The sequence below is a fragment of the Pieris brassicae genome, chromosome 8 (genome assembly GCF_905147105.1).
Source record: "Pieris brassicae chromosome 8, ilPieBrab1.1, whole genome shotgun sequence".
Classification (NCBI taxonomy): Eukaryota; Metazoa; Arthropoda; class Insecta; order Lepidoptera; family Pieridae; genus Pieris; species Pieris brassicae.
In genome coordinates, this window is record NC_059672.1 from 1,645,447 (window position 1) to 1,669,424 (window position 23,978).

The following is a 23,978-nucleotide window of genomic DNA, read 5'->3' on the forward strand; positions in this document are numbered from 1 at the left end:
TAGGTAACACAATGTACACTTATGAACGTCAAGAAAAAGAAATATATATATATGTCGGAGGAAGCCATTCAACGAGTTGCTTGTTGATTGTACAATAACACATTAAATTCTCTTTATCATTTAAACACGTTGCATTAATCTTAATTTAACTTAATACGCGATTTTCCGATATTAAACAAATTAGTGATTTTAGTTAAAATTAGTTACGTTTTTATAATTTATAAGATTGCAATCGTTATTAAACAAACGACCAATGAGAGCAGAGCATTTTGCTCGAGTGGGGTCGAAGCGCCATCTATATATAGCCCAGTCCGTTGGTTGTTACGGGGCCTTTTTGAAGTGGAGACGGATCGAGTTGGATCCCTGAGTTTTTGTCGCTAGATTGGTGCATTGAACTCACCGCTCGGTCTTAAAACTTATAATTTATTATTAAATAACTACCATAAAATATCAGTGTATCATCAGTGTAAATAAAATATTGCGAAAACTACAATCGTCGTGTTTTGCGCTCGCGCTTTACCCTCATGACGCCCACCAAACCTGCAACCACTGTTGATGACGTCACTGGGGAAGGTGTTTCTCCGACATATATATATATATAAATAATTTTACATTTACTGCCAGTTCTCAAATCAAGGGCGATATGAGCAATAAACAATAAATGTTAAAGCCATCAGCAAAACTCACCAAAGGAACTGGGGCAAAAGCTCTCGTTGGCCGGGAAGTACTTGCAGCAAGTGCTGGGCGACGCCGCCCAATCGAAGAAATCGTCCAGCCAAGAGTTCGGGGGCTGGGCTATGTACGTCACGTTGGATATACGGTACGCTGAAAGAGTACGTCATTAAATCAATGTACTATATACTTTATGGACATAAAATCGTTATTAACTTTTTAACTATCTCTTTTTAAACCCTTTTTAGTAAATAACGTAAGACGTAAATTACTAATTATTCTTAAGATAGGCCAGATCGTAGTGTTCCATGATGTCTTAGTAAAGACACGTGTAAAGAAATCTAAACCAAAAATCTACTATAATTTACGTTGAAAAAAAAACCTAACCCAAAAATCTACTATAATTTACGTTGAAAAAAAAATCCTAAACCAAAAATCTGCTATAATTTACGTTAAAAAAAAACCTAAACCAAAAATCTACTATAATTTACGTTGAAAAAAAACCTAAACAAAAAATCTACTATAATTTACGTTGAAAAAAAAACCTAAACCAATAATCTACTATAATTTACGTTGAAAAAAAATCTACTATAATTTACGTTGAAAAAAAAACCTAAACCAAAAATCTACTATAATTTACGTTGAAAAAAAACCTAAACCAAAAATCTACTATAATTTACGTTGAAAAAATATCTACTATAATTTACGTTGAAAAAAAATCTACTATAATTTACGTTGAAAAAAAAACCTAAACCAAAAATCTACTATAATTTACGTTGAAAAAAAACCTAAACAAAAAATCTGCTATAATTTACGTTGAAAAAAAAACCTAACCCAAAAATCTACTATAATTTACATTGCCAAAAAAATCCTAAACCAAAAATCTGCTATAATTTACGTTGAAAAAAAACCTAAACCAAAAATCTACTATAATTTACGTTGAAAAAAAACCTAAACAAAAAATCTACTATAATTTACGTTGAAAAAAAAATCTACTATAATTTACGTTGAAAAAAAATCTACTATAATTTACGTTTCTATAACTCACCCGAGTACAATTGGTTGGCAACACTATCCGGCCGACACCATCGTGTGCCACAGATCATGTTTTGCGCATTCACATCCGAATAATCCAAGGCCTCGGACTCCATGACCACGAAATAAACCGGCGGACCGATGTTAAGGTATTTCGTTAGGTATTGGAAGTATTTGAGCTGGAAACTGTCTTGGGGCATGGACAGCTCTTGATCCAACCCGATGTCTATATGGGGGGCCACCTGGAGAGGTAATTTCTATGAATAATTTTCTATATAAAATGCTGTGCGTTTCGCTTAAACTCGAGAATGGCTGGACCGATTTGGCTATAATCTTGAATTGTGGAAGTTCAGGGAAGGTTGAAACAGTGGGAAACATGTACAAAATATTAAAAAAAAAATTGGCATATTATGTTTTGCTGTCAAATATATAATTGAAGATTTACATTGAAATGTTCTTGAGACTGTACTAGTATATTTTGAATATACCATATAGTCGTAACCTGATTTTGATGATGTTTTGTGTTTAAGTGAATTAAAAAATCGTTTAGATTTACATATAGATATTTTTATTTTATTTAAGACACGTGTACAGAACGCGCCAGGCCCGCTGGTCTTAATTAAAACAAATTATGTATGACAGCTTTAAACAAATATTCATTTTAAAAAAATCAGTCTACTATTTTAACTCAGTAGTCACCTATCTCTTTTCTTCGCAGCGTAAACACAATATGACAGAAAGAGACGAAACATCACTAAGCCTAAATGAAATCTACCTAATTTAGTTATAATAATTGGGTAAGAAAGTTTTAATAAATGTGTATTACTCCAGTAGACCCCATTGACAAACAATTATTTTTAATTTAATTTTTATAATCAAGAAAAAAATGATTATTTTAAATTAAAAATAATTTACAATTTATATATGTATGTATTGTATAATTATTGAATTAAATAATTAATAAATATAAGTCTTTTGCTTCACTAAGATTTTGTATGAGAATGAAAAACTTACCGCAACAGACGAGCAAAGCCAGGCGAAGAATATAACCATAACGGAGGCTCGAACTTCCCTCTTCATGAGGAAAGGAACGTACACGTCTCTGAAGAGGCTGTAGAGGCCGCCTTCGCTGTTCTCACTCACTTCGGTCTTACTGCCCGACAGGCAGCAGAAGATGTCATACCTGGAATTAAGCAGGGCTATTCTGTAAAACTGGCATTATTTAACAGAGGGCAGGGTTTCAGAAATCTGAGGCCCAGACCTTAAAAGGTTGCGCCAAGACAAGTAGGTAATCAAGACCATATAGGGTTCAGTTACGGCCAATTACCTGTTAGCGTTCTGCCGCCTCGTGTCAATAGCCAACAAGGCCACGAAGCAGGTGACCTGTAGCAAGAAATCGACCAGCAAAGCTGCCCCCGCGTAGAGGGCGAAGGCCCGCACTGCCGGCATGTCGCTTAGGGCTCCGAGGAAGAAGCACACGGACTCCGATATTGAGGTGAGGAACATGGAGGGACCCACTTGACCCAAACTGTAAAAATTTTTTTATTAATGTGTAATTGTATTATCCATAGAGTATTTTTTTTTTGTGTATTTTATTTGGATCAATACATTAAAGAGCAATAAACAAAAATCTAAGACACATCCTCCAACACACACAACGAGTCTATCCCAGTGTCCCATTGAGTAACAAATAGTTTTTTTTTTTTAAATTTTTTGGTTGTTTGTTATTTTTTTTCCCTTGAGAGATTGCTCATGTTCTAATATAATTGATGTGTATGATTATGTGTGGTGTCATATTTTCTTGTATTTTTTGGCAAACACATTTGTTTTAGAAGGCACAAATAAATAAATAAACCCTACTGAATACTTCCTTCATTGTCTTCAAAGTTAAAACACATTTCCATATTAAGTCATTATAAATTTCACTTTTAATTAAATCTTTATATATTTTTTGTTACAATAACTCAGGATCGGATTATGGGGTAGATAAAATACCAACTATGGATATCCAACAATAAGTCACAAAGCACACTGGCGCACGCATTACTCCCAGGTTACCTGCGTGCACGCACCCATACGCGCGATACAAACAAGACCGATTTCAGAGGTTTTTTTTTTTTTAAATAAAATAGGGGGCAAACGGGCAGGAGGCTCACCTGATGTTAAGTGATACCGCCGCCCATGGACACTCTCAATGCCAGAGGGCTCGCGAGTGCGTTGCCGGCCTTTTAAGAATTTGTACGCTCTTTTCTTGAAGGACCCTAAGTCGAATTGGTTCGGAAATACTTTAGTGGGCAGCTGGCTCCACATAGCGGTGGTGCAAAAATTGCCTTGGAAAACGCTCAGTTGTGGAACGGCAGACGTCGAGGTGATACGGATGGTATTTTGTAGTCTGCCTTAAAGTCCGATGATGAAACTCAGCTGCAGGTATTAATCCGAACGACTCCTCTGAACACTCTCCATGGTAAATGCGGTAGAAGATGCAGAGTGACACCACATCTCTACGCAACGCCAAAGTATCGATGCGTACAGGCTCATCATCCTGGTGTATTAACTTAAAATATTATGAACTCACGTCCTGCCGATGTGTTCCGCAATCGTCTCGTTGGGTCTCCTCGCCTCCCTCTGGTTTGTTTGGACCAGGATGAAGATGTTGTCCACTCCCACGGCGAGCACCAGGAAGGGAATCACCTCGACGATGATTAATGTGGCTGCCACGCCCGAATACCCGAAAATTCCGATAGAGCACACCACCGATGCCAGGACTATTAGAACACCTGCAAGATTTATATTTTTTTAAATAAATAGTATTGTCTTCGGTTAACATAGCTTTTACACATTGTATTATTATAAACTTTCGCGTGCTTTACAGCGTGCATGGTCACGGTGACTGAAGACAAAAGCTGTTGAATGTCAAGAGTATCACAGCTGTTGAGGAAGTTGTGTTATCTGTATTTATTTCCCCGGAGTTGGTATCGACTAAAAGATGACGGGGTTTTTGCAGAAAGGTTTTTGTCTTGGGGTTTTAATTTGGATATTATTGGATCCCAGGTGTTTGATAATTTTAGGTCGTCCTCTCTATTGAAAATAACTCAGTGTGCGACTCGTAGGTTCGATCCCCGGCTGTGCATTTTCTTTCTGTATGCGCATTTAACATCAACGGACGGTGAAGGAAAACATCGTAAGGAAGCTTGCTTTAAACCCAGAAGTCGACGGCGTGTGTCAGGCACAGGAGGCTGATCACCTACTTACCTATTAGTTCATGAAACAGATACAGAAACCTGAGGCCCAGACCTAAAAAAGATTGTAGCGCCATTGATTTTTATAACTAAGAGTCAGAGCGCTTCAACGACAGTGTCTATAGTTTTCTGGTTTTCATTATTTTTCTGTGAATTTTTATTTATTTTATACTTTAACGGAATTCATATTGTAAGCAAAGTGAACCAACCTCCCAATCCCAAAGTGACTTTACTGTCAATGAGCAGCCTCGAGCAGGTAGTGAACCGTCCGAGTGAGATGGCGATATACGCGAACATGATGAAGTAAGAGACGAGAATAGTCGAAATGTCGGAGCTCGATTCGCGATCGAGCTCGTCCTCGATGGACCGTTCGGACGTATACGCAATATCCATGTACGCGGGCATCTCGTTCTCCGTGTAGTTTTTCATGAATGCTATGAACTCTTTCTCCCATTGTTTTGCTGGTTTCAGCTGAAAAATAGAAAAGTTATGACAACTAACTAAACGAGTTATTCGATAGAGTCTATCGAATGTAGTTAACGCGATCTACAATTATGTCGTAATCATACAAATGACTTGGCGATTCTACGCTTCGGTTGCCGGCAAAATCAATTTTAAATTTAAAAATAAAATTATTTAATTACGAAGCCTTAAGATTCCTTAGATTTAAAATCTAATACAGTGTCAATATATAAAAAAGTAACATAATGTAGATCGGATAACATCAAAAAATCTGAATTTATACTGCAAACAAATTAAAAATATATTTGAATTTATAATTGCAAAAACCCATACATACCAAATATTTTATATAATTAGTACAAATGTTAATGAGAATTTTTCTTATAATTTTCGAGCTAGGGGATTGAATATATTAAATTTATTTTATTTGTTTAAGGAGTTTATTTTTAAGAATTTAAGTTCAATAACAAATTACGCAAAAAAATACTGGAAAATTCGAGAAAAATCAGTACCTTCTCCTTATCGTGTCTATTATTAACAAGAATGGTTAAAATAAGGGCTGTGGCTTCGTGGAAGCGAGATTTCTTGGTGAGTTGTTCCTGGGGGGCCAAAAAGCCTCCCAAACCCACGGCCGGCAACACCGGACCGCCCCACGGGGCGAGACATGTATAGGGATTGCTGGAAACGAAACACTATATTAAAACATATACAGGGTGGACAAAAAGTCACGGATCAAACGCAACTAGGTGTTAGATGGGGTCAACAGCTGCAAAAAATTGTTCTACAGGAGGTCCTTAAACTCGACCCCTGCAGAGTTATAATTTATTTTGCGTTTTCATAAGAAAATTGACTTTTTTACTAATTCCTATTAAGATTCGATTTTTTTATTATTAATCTTAATACTGTCCTGGCTATATACAGCTGGATTTTATTACAAGTAAATAATTGTTCAATATTTTTGTAAACTGTTTAGTAGTTTTTTTTTATTAATTACCAACAAACAAAGAAAATCCTCAAATCATCTAAAATTTTAACAACAGATTCATCCCCAGTTAAATTTATATTTTCTGAGACAGCTTTCAACTCAATTTTAACCATTGGACATATGAAATCCTCTGAGCACCGAGGTCGCTCCGTAAAGCCTGCGAATTTCCCACTTCTGAGCTTCTAGAAGGAGCTAGACTGGCTTAATCAGTTAGTACGTACCAAATGACATTCGGCGACACAACTCTCATCAAAACAAAAATATATATAATATTAGTTTAATCACGTACTTGGCACACGTGATGACCTGAGAAAGATACTCATTATCCTCGAGATTCTCCTCAATATTGCTGGCATCGTTCTCCCACCATCCGAGCACTGACATGATACCACACTTGTCAGCCGTCACTGGCCCACTGAACGGAGAGGACAGTGGGGCAAAGCATATGTCCTCTATACGTGTCTCGTTTCCTAATGCTGCAAAATTAACCCAATATAGGTGTTGGTTTGTATGCTGCTTGTTCTGTGGTCCAATGTTTTGGATTCATTAATAAGTAACAAATAAATAATTTTAAAAAATACTGCAATTTAAATCTTCAAATGACATCTGTCAAATGTCAATATTGATTGTCATTGCCAACTGTCAAAGTCAGGCGTCGATTTGACTGTGCGAGTTCTAATACTTGGATATTTTTTTTTGGAACCCTTGTCTGCTCGAACACTGTAGTTTCAAATGGCTCGATAGTCCAATCCGTACCGCCCTGTATCAGCAGGGCGCGAATGCCCTCACCCGAAGGGGGCATATACTCGCTGCGTGCCTATCATTTGATGTTAAGTGGTACCCCCATGGACTTAATGGAAGGCTCGCCAGTGCGTTACCGACCTCTAACGTACATTTTGTGTAGTTTTGAGACGTCATACTATAACGCAAGCAATTCCGACCGGTTGTATATATACAACTTCTCTATAGGCCACTCGGGTCTTCGGGCTTTGTTAGGGAGCGTTCATGTATTACTTAACGCATTTTTGAAGATTTTTGAGTATTGCTAGTGATGGAATCGAACTTATCCGGTTTCTATAACCACAATACGACTCGTAATTGAACAAAAAAAAAAAACACATGAAAAAATGTTATACAAATGATAAACACGCGTCCTCACGAGTAGCCCGTGGTATCGCAGCATAACTCACGAGGGGACACTTTGTATCCAATGGGTATGACATTTACTCACCGACTATCCTATTCTGCAACTCCAGCACATCCAGCAGAAACGTCGAATTGAAGACAGAACCAAAGGTTATAGTAGTGCCATCGGCGGCCGTGTACTCCGGCTTCGGGAGACCCTTAGCGGTGATGATTAGCATTTCTGTCCTATAGAACGGCTCAAAGTGAGAGTCGAAGTATTCTCTCTCTTGACGCGATCTGGAGTTGGGCGCCGCCCATAGTTCAACCGGATCCGTGGTCACTTGCATGAACCTTATCCCGTAACCCAGAGAAACCACCACACATAGACCTGCAATACCGGAAGGTTTTTCATCGGTAAGCAAACACGCACGACAATTATTTTAATTAGTAGGCCTTTTCGGAGTCTACCCTCCGATTTTTTTTCCACATAACTTCAAGAAACAGAAGTTTCTTGAGGACAAGAGGCGCATCTGATGTCAAGTGATATTGCCGCTCACGGACACTAGCACAGCCAGAAGGAGTGCAAGCGCGCTGCCGGCCTTTTATGAATTGGTACGCTCCTTTCTTGAAGGACCCTAAGTTGAACTTATGACGTATGTCAGCGGATTAGATACACAATGTTTTCTTTAAAATTGATCACCCCACTATCGAATATATCTAGCTCCGTGAAAGAAATCTCGTTTTTACCGGATTGAAACTATATATACTTATAAATATTTCACATAATTTTTTCAACGTTTCGCGTGCTTTACAGCGTGCGTGGTCACGGTGACTGAAGACAAAAGGTGTTGAATGTCAAAAGTATCAAAGCTGTAGAGAAAGTTGTGTTATCTGTATTTATTTCCCCGGAGTTGGTATCGACTAAAACATGACGGGGTTTTTGCAGAAATGACTCACGGCGTCCTCGATCCGCGAAGATAGAGGAATGTGTAAAAGCTATGTTAACAAAAAAACAATACTATATCTAGCTCCTGTTAAGTCCTATTTAACACGTAATTTAATTACAATTACATAAAAACACTAGATTTGTAACTTGTCAGACATTAGGCCATGTATACTGTTTATACATTTCCACGTGTCGTCAATAATATATTTGAGACGAAAATGGCTATAATGAATATAATACTATTTCAGTTTTTCATATATATATATATACGCTAGAAGACCACCAAACCTTATTAATCAGTAATATCCAAGGAAACTAAATAAAATAATACTGCATGTGATGTTTTGATTAGTATATGTTTTTCTAATTCACTAAGGTTCGTATCTCAACTTACAATAGCGTCCAATATGTCAAACGCAAAAGCAAAAGTTTGACAGCTGCTGCAGTTAGATTTAACTTTGGACCAATGAAATACATTCCAGAATAGTGGTATAAACTCACCCATTAACAGAACAATCCACGGCCTCGAGGCCATGGCACAACCCCACCACTGGAAAAAGTCCTCCAGCTTGGTCTCGGTTTTAGCTCCGAGCCTCTCAAAGAACGTGGCATCATTAGCTCCGTCCGGTTGATCTATCGACCAGCCGACAGTTCCAGGATTTGTGGGCATATCTTGATTATTTTCGGATGCCACGCCTATATACAGAATTGAAAGTAATTAAAAAAATTCAACCAACTTTTTACATCTACGAACATCTACTTATTACTACACAATATTAAAAAAAAATGGACCCGAATGTTAAATCAAAATTCTGAATGCCTTTTAGTCTCGCAGAAATTACTGCTAGAAAGCCCTTTTCATCATGCTCCAATATGATCCAATTCCAGCAATATCCAAACATTTCTTTTTGGTCCCATTTCGAAATAAACGAAGGATAAGATCCTCAAATCAATTTGACGTGAATTTTTTATGCCCAATAATTGTAAGCTATGGTTTTGGTAATGACAATCTACCAGCACCTCGGAGAACTGATTGGCAGATCAAAGCCTGGCTGTGTGACTATATTATATTCATGTAGAAGTAAAAATCGGTTCTGTAAAGTCGGTTTACTGACGATAATTTAACTTGACAACGTCATAAGAAAATACTGATGGACTTTTAATTTTATTTGTTTGATAGATATTTTGTATGGATATAGAGAAGTAGGTTAATGGAATTTTGACAATTTTGATCAAGTTACATTTATTTGTACGCATAAACACAACCGATTGTGCCTCTTTGTCGCTCGTTCCGCGCTCTCGCTCGCACTTCAAGCCTTAAATGTAACGCCTCAGAGCGAGGTAACGCTGCCTGAGTCATGTTTTTTCGTTCTAGCAGCCGGCTCCATCGAATTATAAGACGTTGTCAGGTCAAAAAGTAAAAAAAAAAAGTGTAAAGTAAGACGTAATTTTACTCATTGAGAACATTCCACATTAAGTTCTACCAAGGCAAATGAGAGAAATAGGTGACAACTGTCAAATCAAACATTTCTCCGAGAAGGAAGCTCATCTGATATTCAGTCATACTGCTGTCACAGAAGGCACCCAAATGCGTTACGGAGAGAAATAAGGCCTTGAAATCACTTTAGAAACTGACAATTTACATAAATACCACATATAACTGTTTATCTTAAATTGTTTGTTATTGCCATCAATCATAATATAACCATTTATATATACATAAACCGCATGCAATATACGTGTTACAAGGTGGACAGAACAAAACCACTAAACAAAGACACACTATTCTACTAGGTCTAAGATGACATCAGGAGTAGATCTCTTAAAGACAAAACTGCCATGACATGTTTGAGCACGTTGGTCGAAGTTACAATAAGAAAATTATGAAAAGCTCTGGCTTTGATAAAACAGTTAAAAAACAATATTTTTTCCATAATTAAAAACAATCACTACAGCTTAGTCAGTTTTTTTTTAGTTTTACGGCAATAACGCCTGATGTCACCTTGAAGACCTTACTTGGCGTATACGTACTAGATCTATGCGTGTGAAGCGGGCTTGTCTCTGGTCCGTCGCGGTCTCCGGCCCTCCACGACTCTGTCCCAAACCCAACACCACCCGGTTAGTTTACCCGACTACCAAAATCGTCACCCCTGACAACTTTGGACAATCTAGTTGTCTAAAGTTCAATTCCAAGAGAAGGTGTCATGTGTATGAAGCAAAGAACAATAACCAGCGAAAGAGTAGCAAGTTTACATTTCGTGCAAATGAAAATTACTTTTAGCAATTTAAACTTCTCCTTATCGATACTATAAAGAGGATGCCTCTGTATGTTGGTAATGAATAAGCTCAAAAACTCTATTAACAAGCTATATATTCATAACATTTAAAATGGTCCTTCGAGCCGGATTACACGTTTTCTTACTGTTTTTTTTTTAAATAGTTTCCTAAATTCATTTTGAATTTTTTTACGCAATTATACTTTTCTTGCATAGATTTGCGCAGGCCCCTCATGAGTAATAACTCCATCGAGAAATCTCATTCCAAACCGATTTTAACTTAAATAAAAGCGATAGTACAATTTTAAAAATCTTCACTTATGTGAAGGATGACTCTTAAAAATGACAATATATTTGCATTATCGCAAGCAGACGACAGATCAAACGGTGTTATCATTCAGTGAGAATAAAATATCTGTCAACTGATAAATTAGCACATCCATTTACAAATTACCATATACATTTGGCGTATACTAGGCCGAAGGTTTTCATTAAGAAAATCTAGTGTAAAATGGATGCGGTAATTTCAAATGCTGAATAGCTCCTTAATGACACGGGCATGCTTAAAATAAAAAATAAATTGCAAGTGTCAAGTGATATTTCAATTATACAGTATTCAGCCATCACCAATTTGCATTTCAAAACTGTTAGTACTACTCCTTCACCAATACTTCATTCAATATAAATGCAATAATCAACTAATTAATCGATACAATAAATAGGTCAAAGTTCAAGGACGTAGCATTGAGGTCATTCACTTCACGGTCATTGACCTTGACGCCATTTCGTCAACAATATAATTTGTGTTTTTATAAAAGCTGGAGACACGGCTATGTAAATGTTTCTTATAAATGGCATTTACTCAAAAAAGTATATAACTTTTATTACAACTGCATAAAGATAATCCTGATAAGTGATGCAGGCTTATCAAATGCCATCTAAGACCTAAGGATTCATGAGCCTAGTCAAAAGTTCAGTATCTTTAAATGTTGGAAATATAAAAAAATATATATATATTGTACATCCTGACAAGAAAACTCACCAACAATATTCTCCTGGGGATTGCAGCAGTAGACACCACCGAGGAACAATGAGGTGAATATAACGAAGACGATAGCCATACAAACTGCATATCCATCTCCTCCGGCGATCGTGAAAGGCCTTGGAAGTGGGGGCGTGGGAGGCGGAGCTGGGCAGGATTCAGCGCAATCTAGACAGGAGCAACCTGGTTGACCCTGGAAAATATCCACAACTCTGTATGAAACTTGCTTTAAGGGCTCTGCCTGAATGAAATAGTTTAGCAGCAGCTGCTCACTGAAATATTTCCGAACTAATTCGACTTAGGGTCCTTCAAAGAAAAGAGCGTACCAATTCCTAAAAGGCCGGCAACGCACTTGCGCGCCCTCTATCAATTTGTGTGTCGATGGGCGGCGGTATCGCTTAACATCAGCCTCATCTCTATATATATAAAATTCTCGTGTCACAATGTTCGTTCCCATACTCCTCCGAAACCGCTCGACCGATGCTTATGAATTTTTTATGCATATTCAGTAAGTATGAGACTCGGCTACTATCTCTTCAAACCCCTAAGAGATAAGGGGTGTCCACCCAAAAAATATTTTTTTTATTTTATACAAAATTCTTTGTTTTTTTTTTAAATACAGCTTACACATACCAGCTGCCATAAACACATACAATCCTTAATTGTCACCCTTCTACGATCAACCCCTATTTTTTATTATTTAGCTTATTTTTATTGAACTAAAAAAAATGTTTCCTGGCTATAATATACATGGCATAAGGACGTTTGCCGTGTCAGCTAGTAACACATAAAAAAAATTTCAGTAAAGTGTGATTAAACAAATTTCAATACTTTATAGCTGTCAGCGACAAATAATGTTATAAATTTCGTGTAATTACATCACCTAGTGTCGTAATCGTAACATAAAAAATATAACTTATAAATTGTTTATTATTTTTTTAGCGTAATGAGATAGCAGATTATAGATATTAAAGAGCAGTGTTGGCCTTGTCATTCTGAGGTCGTAGGTTCGATCCTCGGCTGAGCAATGGCCTCTCTACCTATGTGCGCATTTAAAATTCGTTCGAACGATTTAGGAAAACATCGTGAGGAAACCGGCTTGCCTTAGACCCAAAAAGTCGACGTCGTCAGGCTTGCCAATTAGATTGATCGTGAAACACATACAGAAATCTGAGGCCCGGGCCTAAAAAGGTATAATGAAATTTAAACATCTACATTCCAGTTTTATTTAGGGAAGTATGTGACTATTTGTGGTTAATATATTAAAATACTCTTACTATACATTGAATATATATTTTCTCGTTCTAATAAACCAGATAATCAGACTCAGGGGCTTAGAAAGGTTCTAAAGAAAAGAGGCCAACAATGTTCACGTAAAAACAATAATCTGGCTGTAGTGGAATGGCGTCACTGATAAGCAGAGATCCATGATATCATTCAATCTAAGAAATAGTTCTATTTTTTTCCTTACCTCCGTCAATCCTATACTGCAGGGTTTAGTCGGTGGGTTAACTGGTGTAAATCCATCAATTGGTTCATCCCCGCTGATGTAGTTAATTTGAAATGGCACGTAGGGCGTGGCCGCATCACCCATTGTATCGAACCAGTGTTGGGGCGTACAGTATTCAGACGTATAATCACCACACATCAAGTCTAACGCTAGTTTGTTTGATGATGGCATTTGAACCTGAAATATTATTGTATACGTTGTTATATTTAAAAAATTATCATGAACAGTACAGGTAACATTTCGTTATTATTAACGTTAACCAATAGGTTAGTTTTTCTAAGTTTTTTGTTATATATAATATATGTTAGCTGTAGGAACGCAAAATAAATAAATAGTTTTAACAATGAAATATAATGTTATCTTACTAATTCTAAAAATACAAAATAAAATTTTTTTCACGTGTATTCCATCGATTTTTTCCTATATTGTGATTAAATAATGTTTCAGAATTATTTACAACTTACAGTTAATACTTACACTAGAACAAGACGTGAACGTTGTATTCATGTAAGTAGCTCCCAAGTGGTAGTCTACCTCTTCCACTTGTTGATGCGTTTCTGAAAATCATATATAATAAAATAAAATAAATAAGAATGGAGCAAAATTCCAGAACGAATAAGATTTGTTAAAACGATCCAGTTGAGATGCTAATGAGTTTCGGTTCCAAATTTGGAAAAAAATTCAAACCAAGAAACTGAATTGGAGTCGCAAAACCCAACTAAAGAACAATCATTTTGTGTGGTTTATGTTTTGTCATGATACGAATTTTCAACATATGAAGGCTAAGGTTGAAAGCCTAATTGGCTTGGATTTATTAGGTGTCATAGAATCACTAAGCTATGCATTTCAGTGGTAGGTTGTAAGGCCTGATATACGAAACCATGGTAGGACTCCATATCTTCATTCCGGATTTTTCAATAATCTAAATTTGCCTTTATTAACGATTTCTTATATTATAAAAAAAATATAAGAACAGTGTCCAAAAACATTTCTTACGGTCTATATTAAGGCTATTGATTGATTTAGAAGCACTTATAACTAATTTAAAGACCTCCGCAGATCTGCTATTTGGCCATTTTTATTATGGATTTAAAAACGAATCCTTTTAGATTTCTTGGTATTCACGTCATAGTCATTTACACTGTATTAAAAGATTTAATTTTACATTTTTTCCTTACCATTAAATGGCGCAAATTTCTTCGCGTGCAAGAAAGTGCTCTGAGTGGGGGAACACGTCATAGTGCAGATGTGCTTGAGGAAGTTGTCCAGGCAGGTGGGACATCGTGAGAGGAGGTTGACAGCGACGCCTATACTCTTGTCAAAGTTTCTGAGCTGGGCCGCGTCACAGCACACCATGTTGCCCGCCGCGATATCCGGGCAGTACTTTTCAAGGATTGACTGTTGGAAAAAAGCATGTTTTAATTAATTTGTTCCATAAAATAATAACATAGACACACGATGGAAAGGCTGTCCGACACGACTTGAATATGTGAAATTGACGCATTTTCACGAACTCAGACACGATTAAGTCCAAGTCTAACATCTTTGATCACGTTACGTAATAACGAACGCGGAGATTTTCTCAGTTTACACTTTTCAATTAAATCAAAACACGACATCCATATTTATACATACTTACATACATATACATGAATCCTAACTTTCTCTACCTTATTATAGTAGCGTGCTACGCCGTGTTTTCTATTTCAAAACATCTATCACCAGCTCATCTTGAGCACTAAGAATTCTAGAAAAAACTCAGGTCGTCAAATGTCGTTTAACGTGATTCATTTGAAAGAGTGAAACCATTACGTAATTGCCTGTATACAAAGTATTACTTAGTACAGTGCAAACAAACGTTGTAATTTACTCGTACAAAAAGCTTTATGTTAGCCATTTGATACGCTGCTAATAAACTGACCTTGCGTCCAACTAAAAGACAAGAGGTTCCTTGATATAATAAGGTCATAAGACAATGTCTTTTCAAGATTCACAGAAACAAGTGTCAGATTGCTATTGAACTTTAATACTCAGCTGGAGAATTGTCCTATAGACTTTCTTTATGCATGCGTATTATTCATTTAGATATCCAGAATCACTTGCTTCGTTTAATACTGTACGTTATTTCAGACTAGTTAAATGTATAAAAACATCACAGTGATTTAAAAAGAGTTATCTTCCGTTCTACGCCGTCGATTTGAAAACTGACAGTAAATCTAGAACCATGATTTTTTATTGACGTTCAAAATTGTAGATGAAATTACTTGTGTAAAAATGATGTATTGGCAAGCATATATAGCGCTTCACAAACAAAATAAAAACCCCTTTGCGAGCCTTCTGGCAATGAGAATGTCCATGGGCGGCGGTACCACATAACATCAGATGAGATAATTTTTTTTTGGGCAATTAACATATCATATTCCTACGAAAACTTACATCAGCTATAACATTGAGTAAATATGATTCATTCGTTAACAATAATAGATAAAAAGTTTTCGACATTAGCTATACATTGGACGTTGATGGTTGCCTGTATATATATATATATATATATATATATTTAGACACGACAGACGATAGGGGATCGATCGTGGAAATACCAAAGTTTAATCAAAGGGGGACTATATAAGGCTTCTAAACACAAGTTTGTTGATAGAAACAAGTGTAAGTGCATAAAACTTTAGCTTTTGCAAACATATTATTACGTATTTTTTTTTATTTACACTATAAAATATATTGCAATAATATTTTACTGGCAACTACTGCTTTGTATGTAAGCGTAATTAGATTAATAGACGCTTCAATTTAACTAACATAAAATATACAAGTAGACAGTACAGTGACTGTTGAAAACCTGCATTAACATCTCATTAAATTCTTTTGATAAATATTTCTAAGATTAGGAAAAAATGATGAGAGTAAAATTTTACGATGCGCGCGCAAACCGTCACAAAAAAACCAAAACCCTGAAGTTAGCATAATGAACATTTTATATTATATATATTATATTTTATATTTTTATATTCATATTTAAATAAACTTTATTTAACTAGATAATGCGTTACAAAAAAAAAACTTTCAATGTTATAAATACCTTTTTTCTAATGTTGATGTGCATCTTGTTCGTATAATATAATTTTATGTTTCTCATGTAAATTAAAATAACATTTTGTAATGAGAAAATAAAGTATTAGTATACCGGAATCCCTTTGATCATTTGTGACAATCAAATAGGCTATCGGCTTACAAGAAACTGATAATTTTAAGATAAACACCTGTTATGATAAAGTGAATGAGTCACTATGTTTATGCTAGTATTGTAAAGAGGATAGGTAACCAAAACACTGCTGGACCCATGTCAAAATTTCTTTCAGCAGCAGCAGAGCAGTGTTGGTTGCTTGCGCGTGCGCCTCACAACCCAAAAGCCGTGCGAATAATGACTGTGCATTTACTCGTACAATAAACAAAAGCATTGAAAGGAAATCGGCTTTAAACCCAAAAATCTAGTGTTTCAGGCAGAAGGCTGATCATCTACTTGCCTATGAAAAGAACAAATTATCATAAACCTAAAACACTAATCTGAAGCCCAGAGCAGAAAAGGTTTTAGCGCCATTGGTTTTTATATAGAATACTACATAATTACGGATCAACATAGGCAACATATTTATTTTCTGAAAAATTTATCAAAATTATTACGAAACCGGAGGAATATTAAATTATATATTTTTTTATCCATTTAACTTATTGATCATATACACATAATACAGTATATCTACACTACTATATCACATTCGACGTTTCGTGTTGTTTACAGCCAGGATGTTCGTATTAATTATATCCATAAGTCAAAGTTCAGTAAAACATACACCAAATATATATATATATATACCAAGGGCCAGAACCAGTCTGTTACACAGATGCCCGTTAACAAAGATGTTGTGCCTACTGAATGCTGTCTCATAGACTATCGACATATTTATATGTTCGCGTAGTAGTGATACTATGTATATGTGTTTATTGTTGGCACAGTCTGTATGGATAATGTATGTAACAAAGTATGAATATTTCTGTAACAAATAATAAATACGTTTCATGTTTAATTTTAAAGGCATAATAATAATGAACAATTATCACAATTTTTTCAACAAATTTCTTTGTTAACTTATCATTTTCGCCAAGATATGATTGACTAACAGAACAAACAATTGATAAATGAAAAAAACCTTATCAATTCCAATCTACACGTGCAGACTGTAAAACACAGTAAAATGACTTTTATAACTTCGTTCAGAATCTGTAGTATAAGAGAACTACGGTTATGCGATATTAATATATCACAAATATATTTTAATTGCTTTAAATTCAGTAACAAGATCATTAAAACCAATTAAACACTGCCATTCAAGTCATACAACGATTGATTCGACTGTAATACGGGCTAATATTTTGAATACATTTTAAATTTGGAATTCGAACAAACTACCATCAACAAGTAGAATATTTAACCTTGATTTCGTCTTTATTCCATAAAGTCCCAATGCACGCAAGTGTTAAAAAGACTTTAAGGAACCCCTTGTACAAATGACTTTAGAATTATAACGAGCATCTGAAGGACAAAACTAAAAGTTGGGCTTCGAATGATTGGTACGCCTTATAATTTTATATGACGTTAACCTGCTATTTTTCTATACAATACTAGCTGACCCGGCAAACGTCGTTTTGCCATGTATATTATTTATAGGAAACATTTTTTTATTTAAATAAAAATAACTATCTACTATAATAAACAATAGGGGTTAATCGTACAATTATGGGTTGTATGTATCTATAAAAAAATTAAGGTGGACTCTTATTACTGACTATTATAGTCTTACTCCTTATCACTTAAGGGTTTGAAATATAGATAGTAGCAGATTCTCAGACTTACCGAATATGCATAAAAAATTCATAAGAATCGGTGGAGCCGTTTCGGAGGAGTATCGTAACGAACATTGAGACACGAGAATTTCATATATAGACATTATAGACACCCGTATCCTTATAATGTTCAATTAAACTATTTTAAATATACTATACGTCAGTTGAACTTGATTTTTCTGTTAGTCAGTTAATACATTTCTTTTTTAATATAAATTCAAATGTGTCCCGCACACGAGTACGGATCGGCCACACGAGGCTACCACAGCCCTAAACACCCATGTCAAATGGTTGACAAAAGTAAATCCCTAGAGCTAAACTGTGAAAGATTTGCAGCCAACGAGGTGGTACTGATAAAAGCTGAAAAATGTCAACTAGTGCGGTAATGAAAAAAGACAGCAGGGATTTGCCCATAAACCTCAGAACGCTCTCCACTTTTGTAAAAAACACAACGTCCCTGCTTAGAGAGAGAGAGCATCTAGTCCATCAGAGATGGAATAAAATAAAAATATGTTTATTATGAAACATAAGATACATGTATCACTTATACCACGTCATTAAATTTGAATCTCATCGGCAAAGAAGACAGAGGGTGTAGGCCGAGAGAAAAAAACCAAAGTAAAAACCTCGATTCTCTTTTAAAATAGCAAATCATCAAGCAACATGGTGAATGGTTATATAGAATGGTGGTATGGAGAAAATCTTTATCTGGAATTATTTAAAAAAAAAACATTTAACTGGAGAGTTACGTTAGACATTTGATTAGTTACATCATAAGAGGAAGCCATTGCGTTTAAACCATAGTTATATGGATCAGTTAAGCTAATTAAGCGATTTGAGGAGCTTCTTTTGTAATCTCTTCTAAGCAGTTAAGCAATGGAACACAGGAATCTTTATTGCGTATACAAATTATTACGTTTACGTAAACAGTCACGTCTGAGAACAATGTTCGTATGAAAAAAGTTATCCCCTAAATTAAAATCACATATAGCAAAGGAACAAGTGTCTATGGTAAGGTAATTATTGCTTTAAATATAGGTTTAAAGGGCGGTTGTCTAGTGGCTTCAGCGTGCGACTCTCATCCTGAGGTCGTAGATTCGATCACCGGCTGTGCACCTATGGTCTTTCTTTCTATGAGCACATGTATCGAACGGTGAGGGAAAACATCGTGAGGAAACCGGCTTGCCTTAGACCCAAAAAGTCGACAGCGTGCGTCAGGCACAGAAGGCTGATCACCTGCTTGCATATTACATTAACAAATGATCATGAAACAGATACAGAAATCTGAGGCCCAAACCTAAAAAGGTTGTAGCGCCATTGCGTGTTGTTCCCACGAGAATATAAGTGCGTGCTCCTATTTCACCATGCCTCCAGCTGATAGAGGATCTTTGACAATCTGAGACAAATCTGTGTTTTTAATTTATTTCATAATTATTAATTACTTATGATGTGTGTGTGTAATGGTTACAGCTCTTTACAAACGTTGTGTAATACAAAAAAAAACTTGGCGATTAAAAAGAGTGGCGAAGCGTTTATTGCCAGTTCCTCTCTTCCGTTCTACGCCCTTGATTTGAGAACTGGCAGTAAGTGTAAAATTAGAAGCATTTATTATGTATTTTTATTAACGTACATAAGTGTACATTGTGTTATATGAATAAATGATTATTGACGTGACTTGATTTATTTTAGAAGTTTATTCCCATTAAAAACATACATCTCGCTTAATTGGCAAAAATACAATAATATTCAAAACATACAGAGTAAAATATCACGACACCATCGTACGCTCTTATCTCATTAGAGTCCATCAAACCACCACCACCACCAAAAAAACTTCGCAGATCTCAAGAGGCTGTTGAAAATAATCACTCCGCAATAGGTTACATTTTTATGTATTGGGTTCTAATTTGAAGGTTAGACTTTTAGAAAATCCAGATTGTTCCAGAAAATCATATATTAGTTTAGTGCTTTGTCAGCTACATGAGGGATTGAAGTTAAATTTAATATTGTGTGTATTTAGTTATGTAATTATTTTTAAACTAAAATGTATGTTATGAATTTACATAGCCGTTAAATATTCATTAATTTCAATGCAATAAACAGTAGAATAAAAAATTGGATGATAACGTAACGAAGTAATTAATAAATATTTTCATTCATTTATTTGAACTTACTTTATCACCATAGCTTGCCTGCGATCAACCGGATGCAGGCTGCGATGCATGTAAACATTTTTGATACATATTTTAAATTCATTAACTTATAAGCAGTCTCCGTTCTAACACGCTTACGATTTGTTTAGTCAATCTTATGATAACCTCTCAAATTATAAACATTTCCTTTTTTTAATTATATTCATTTAATGGTCGAAAAAGGATTATCTCCAACAAAACGTATTGGAGCTAAATAAGAGTCATTACAGAAGAGTGGGAATGTACTCCTCAAAACGTTATTAAAACATCGTGGGAAGGATGCCCAGGAGACTTCCAGCTGTGTTATTTTGGCAAGAGGTCACACTCGTTATTAGATTTTTACATTTGTAACTTTGTTAAATTAAAAAGTCATCTAGTCATTATTACAGACCACATGTTATTGTTTTGCTGTGTACATAAATTCTCAAACATTATTATTATTATTTTTTTATAAAATAGGGGGCAAACGGGCAGGAGGCTCACCTAATGTTAAGTGATACCGCCGCCCATGGACACTCTCAATGCTAGAGGGCTCGCGAGTGCGTTGCCGGCCTTTTAAGAATTTGTACGCTCTTTTCTTGAAGGACCCTAAGTCGAATTGGTTCGGAAATACTTCAGTGGGCAGCTGGTTCCACATAGCGGTGGTGCGCGGCAAAAATTGCCTTGAAAGACGCTCAGTCGTGGAACGTCGGACGTCGAGGTGATACGGGTGGAATTTTGTATTTTGCCTCGACGTCCGATGCCGAAACTCAGCTGCAGGTATTAATCCGAACAACTCCTCTGAACACTCTCCATGGTAAATGCGGTAGAAGATGCAGAGTGACCCCACATCTCTACGCAACGCCAAACGATCGAGCCGCTCGGAGAGGGATTGGTCATCGACGATTCGAACCGTATAATATTAATAAAAAATATACATTAAAAAAAACAGTTTATATTTATGGCAAAACATAATACATAATTGTTAATAACGACGAAAGAGAGATACTACAGATATGAAGTGACAATTTTTATTTTCAAAAGGCATTAAATATTTCCCGGCTAAGAACAGTTTTTATTGGAAAATTCCCTAAAATTAATAGACACAAACGAAGAACAGATTTTTGTATAGATTCAAGGAATCGGTATGAGAAAAATAAATAATCTTTTATTACTAGGAAATATAAATATAAGCAATTTTCGAAGAATCTTATAAAAAAAACATCGCCTCGATAAGATAGTGTACTCCACGTTTGATGATGCATAATTTTGTATATAAATACAAAATTTTATTATATAAGTAAATTACATATTAAAACTATATGTTACATAAAAAAACACTGTCCTTTTGCAATTGTTCTCAATTACTGATTTCATAATTATTTATAGTGCCACTGTCTACGACCCGTTAACTATTGGATTAAGAGGTGTTTGAATTCCAATATCTATCAGTTAGTCAGCCGGTTATTGGCCACACTGTGTCAGGGTGTGAGTCGCCCAATGCAATCTTAACTTATCACAATGACGTATATGTTGCGATATTGTCCCAGAAACTTATATTTGTCTTTACGAAACGGAGAATTAAAGTGAAATGTGATATTTATAGAGGAGACAAAATTAGTATTTTTTTCTAAAAAAATCCAGCAGAATACTGCAAATACCAACTTGGTACACGGCGTTAAAATTACTAAAGAATAATAATAATAATTACTTTATTTTCTCCCGTATAACATTTGCAACAAACAATAAAATTACAGTTAAGAAGGTATTGACTGGTTTTTTAACTAGATAAGAACCTGTGATATGGATAACCAGTCATCCATTCCACACAAAGGTCATGAGTGGTAACAAAAGGTAGATACATATATGTATAGGCAAAAAAATTTAACGTTTTTAATAAGGAAATAAAACAAAAAGATAAAGTTGTATGCGAGGGTGTGTGTATGTGTGTGAGTGATAGAGAGAGAGGGTGTGTTAGGAGGGTGAGAACATATATGAAAATTATTTTAATACATCTCGCAGATTTTCCGTTTGGTCATAATTGGAAAGTAAGTAAAAATTTATGAAAAACATTAAAGATTACATTTTTTTTATTTCCTTTATAAAAACCTTTCACAGAGTTTAAGTAAATAAAAAAAAAACTCGAACTGTTTCACACGTTCGAGTTTCGAGTTTAGCAGACATATTTATTCATTCAAATTCAATAGCCATAGATAAGACCGGACAAAGTCTGTCGGGTTAGCCATCAAATAGTTACGTATCAACTTTGCTGAAAGGCATTTACAACTAATTACGTAAATAATGTTATATTCGCGTTTATAACGAAGTAATCGAATAGCAAAATACTAATAATAATTAACGTTCATCGTACGAATCAAATTACAGTAAGAAATTACTACGCGACACTATTTAATATCCCAAACAGCTCATACATGACCTCCATACAACGTAATCTGATACATACCTACATAACATGAGTAACGCGTGATTCATATAATCTAGAGTGAAGTACCTACAAATATCCTATTGTTATAGATTTAAGACAAACATTTGTTTAAACCCCCTAACTCTTAATACTCATTCATTCGTTTTCTAAGGCAGTTTTTGCCGCGCACCACCACTATGTGGAACCAGCTGCCCACTGAAGTATTTCCGAACCAATTCGACTTAGGGTCCTTCAAGAAAAGAGCGTACCAATTCTTGAAAGGCCGGCAACGCACTTGCGAGCCTTCTGGCAATGTGAGTGTCCATGGGCGGCGGAATCGCTTCACATCAGGTGAGCCTCTTGCCCGTTTGCCTGCTATTACATTAAAAAAAATGGCTGGAGTTTGCACAGTATGTGATTTTATGTTAATTCCCTTGCATAGTATCAACCTTAATATTATTTTTTTACATTTCGTTACAGAAATATGAAAAGGAGGCCTTATCGCTTCGGAGAATTTTCTTTTAGATAATACTAGCTGATCTGTCAAACGTTGTTTTCCCATGTATATTATTTCCAGGAAACATTCTTTTAGGTTAATAAAAATAACCTATCTATATTAAAAAATAGCGGTTGATCTTACATTTCTCGTAATTTTCACCCCAATTAAGGGTTGTATGTATTATAGTATGCTGTATCATAAAAAAATAAAGACAAAAAATGTTGTCTTAAAAAACAAAAGTTTGGGGTGGACAATTAGGGGTTTGAAAAATAGATAGTAGTATTCTCAGACTTACTGAATATGCATAAAAAAATCATAAGAATCTTTCGAGCCGTGTCGGAGGAGTATGGGAACTAACTTGTGACACGGGAATTTTATATATATAAGCGCAGAAATTCATAAGGCATATAGTTATTTAGACAAAACATCTGAACAATATTACATAAAAAAACCAAAAAGGAAACAAGAAAAGTTCACATCAATTTTAGATCAATCTCACGATAAGGATCTACGCGAATACGGACGGGAAGTGAATTCAATAGCCTCACTGCAGAAACTTTTAAGCATTCGCCATGAAAGGAAGAATTATAAGATTATATTAAATATATAGGTAAAAAGGTAGATATGATAAGACACATAAAAACAACATCAGAGACCAAAGCAATTGATGCTCT

General features: G+C 35.4%; 1 protein-coding gene across 5 annotated transcripts in view; it reads right to left on the reverse strand.

Annotated features, from left to right (window-relative positions):
* The window catches only part of LOC123713504 (NPC intracellular cholesterol transporter 1), a 59,269-nt gene that overhangs the window by 13,011 nt on the left and 22,280 nt on the right, over positions 1–23,978 (reverse strand). For 4 of the 5 annotated variants that reach the window (XM_045667206.1, XM_045667204.1, XM_045667207.1 and 1 more), the window contains exons 3-17: positions 14,471–14,690; positions 13,770–13,849; positions 13,254–13,469; positions 11,783–11,975; positions 10,496–10,558; positions 8,966–9,160; positions 7,625–7,906; positions 6,683–6,869; positions 5,921–6,086; positions 5,156–5,417; positions 4,283–4,484; positions 3,035–3,235; positions 2,722–2,890; positions 1,721–1,949; positions 688–825 (exon numbers count right to left, since the gene is read on the reverse strand). In XM_045667206.1, the coding sequence (XP_045523162.1) occupies positions 688–825; positions 1,721–1,949; positions 2,722–2,890; positions 3,035–3,235; positions 4,283–4,484; positions 5,156–5,417; positions 5,921–6,086; positions 6,683–6,869; positions 7,625–7,906; positions 8,966–9,160; positions 10,496–10,558; positions 11,783–11,975; positions 13,254–13,469; positions 13,770–13,849; positions 14,471–14,690 (2,803 nt within the window). The remainder of the gene's footprint in view (positions 1–687; positions 826–1,720; positions 1,950–2,721; positions 2,891–3,034; positions 3,236–4,282; positions 4,485–5,155; positions 5,418–5,920; positions 6,087–6,682; positions 6,870–7,624; positions 7,907–8,965; positions 9,161–10,495; positions 10,559–11,782; positions 11,976–13,253; positions 13,470–13,769; positions 13,850–14,470; positions 14,691–23,978) is intronic. The other variant, XM_045667208.1, reaches the window with a different exon arrangement.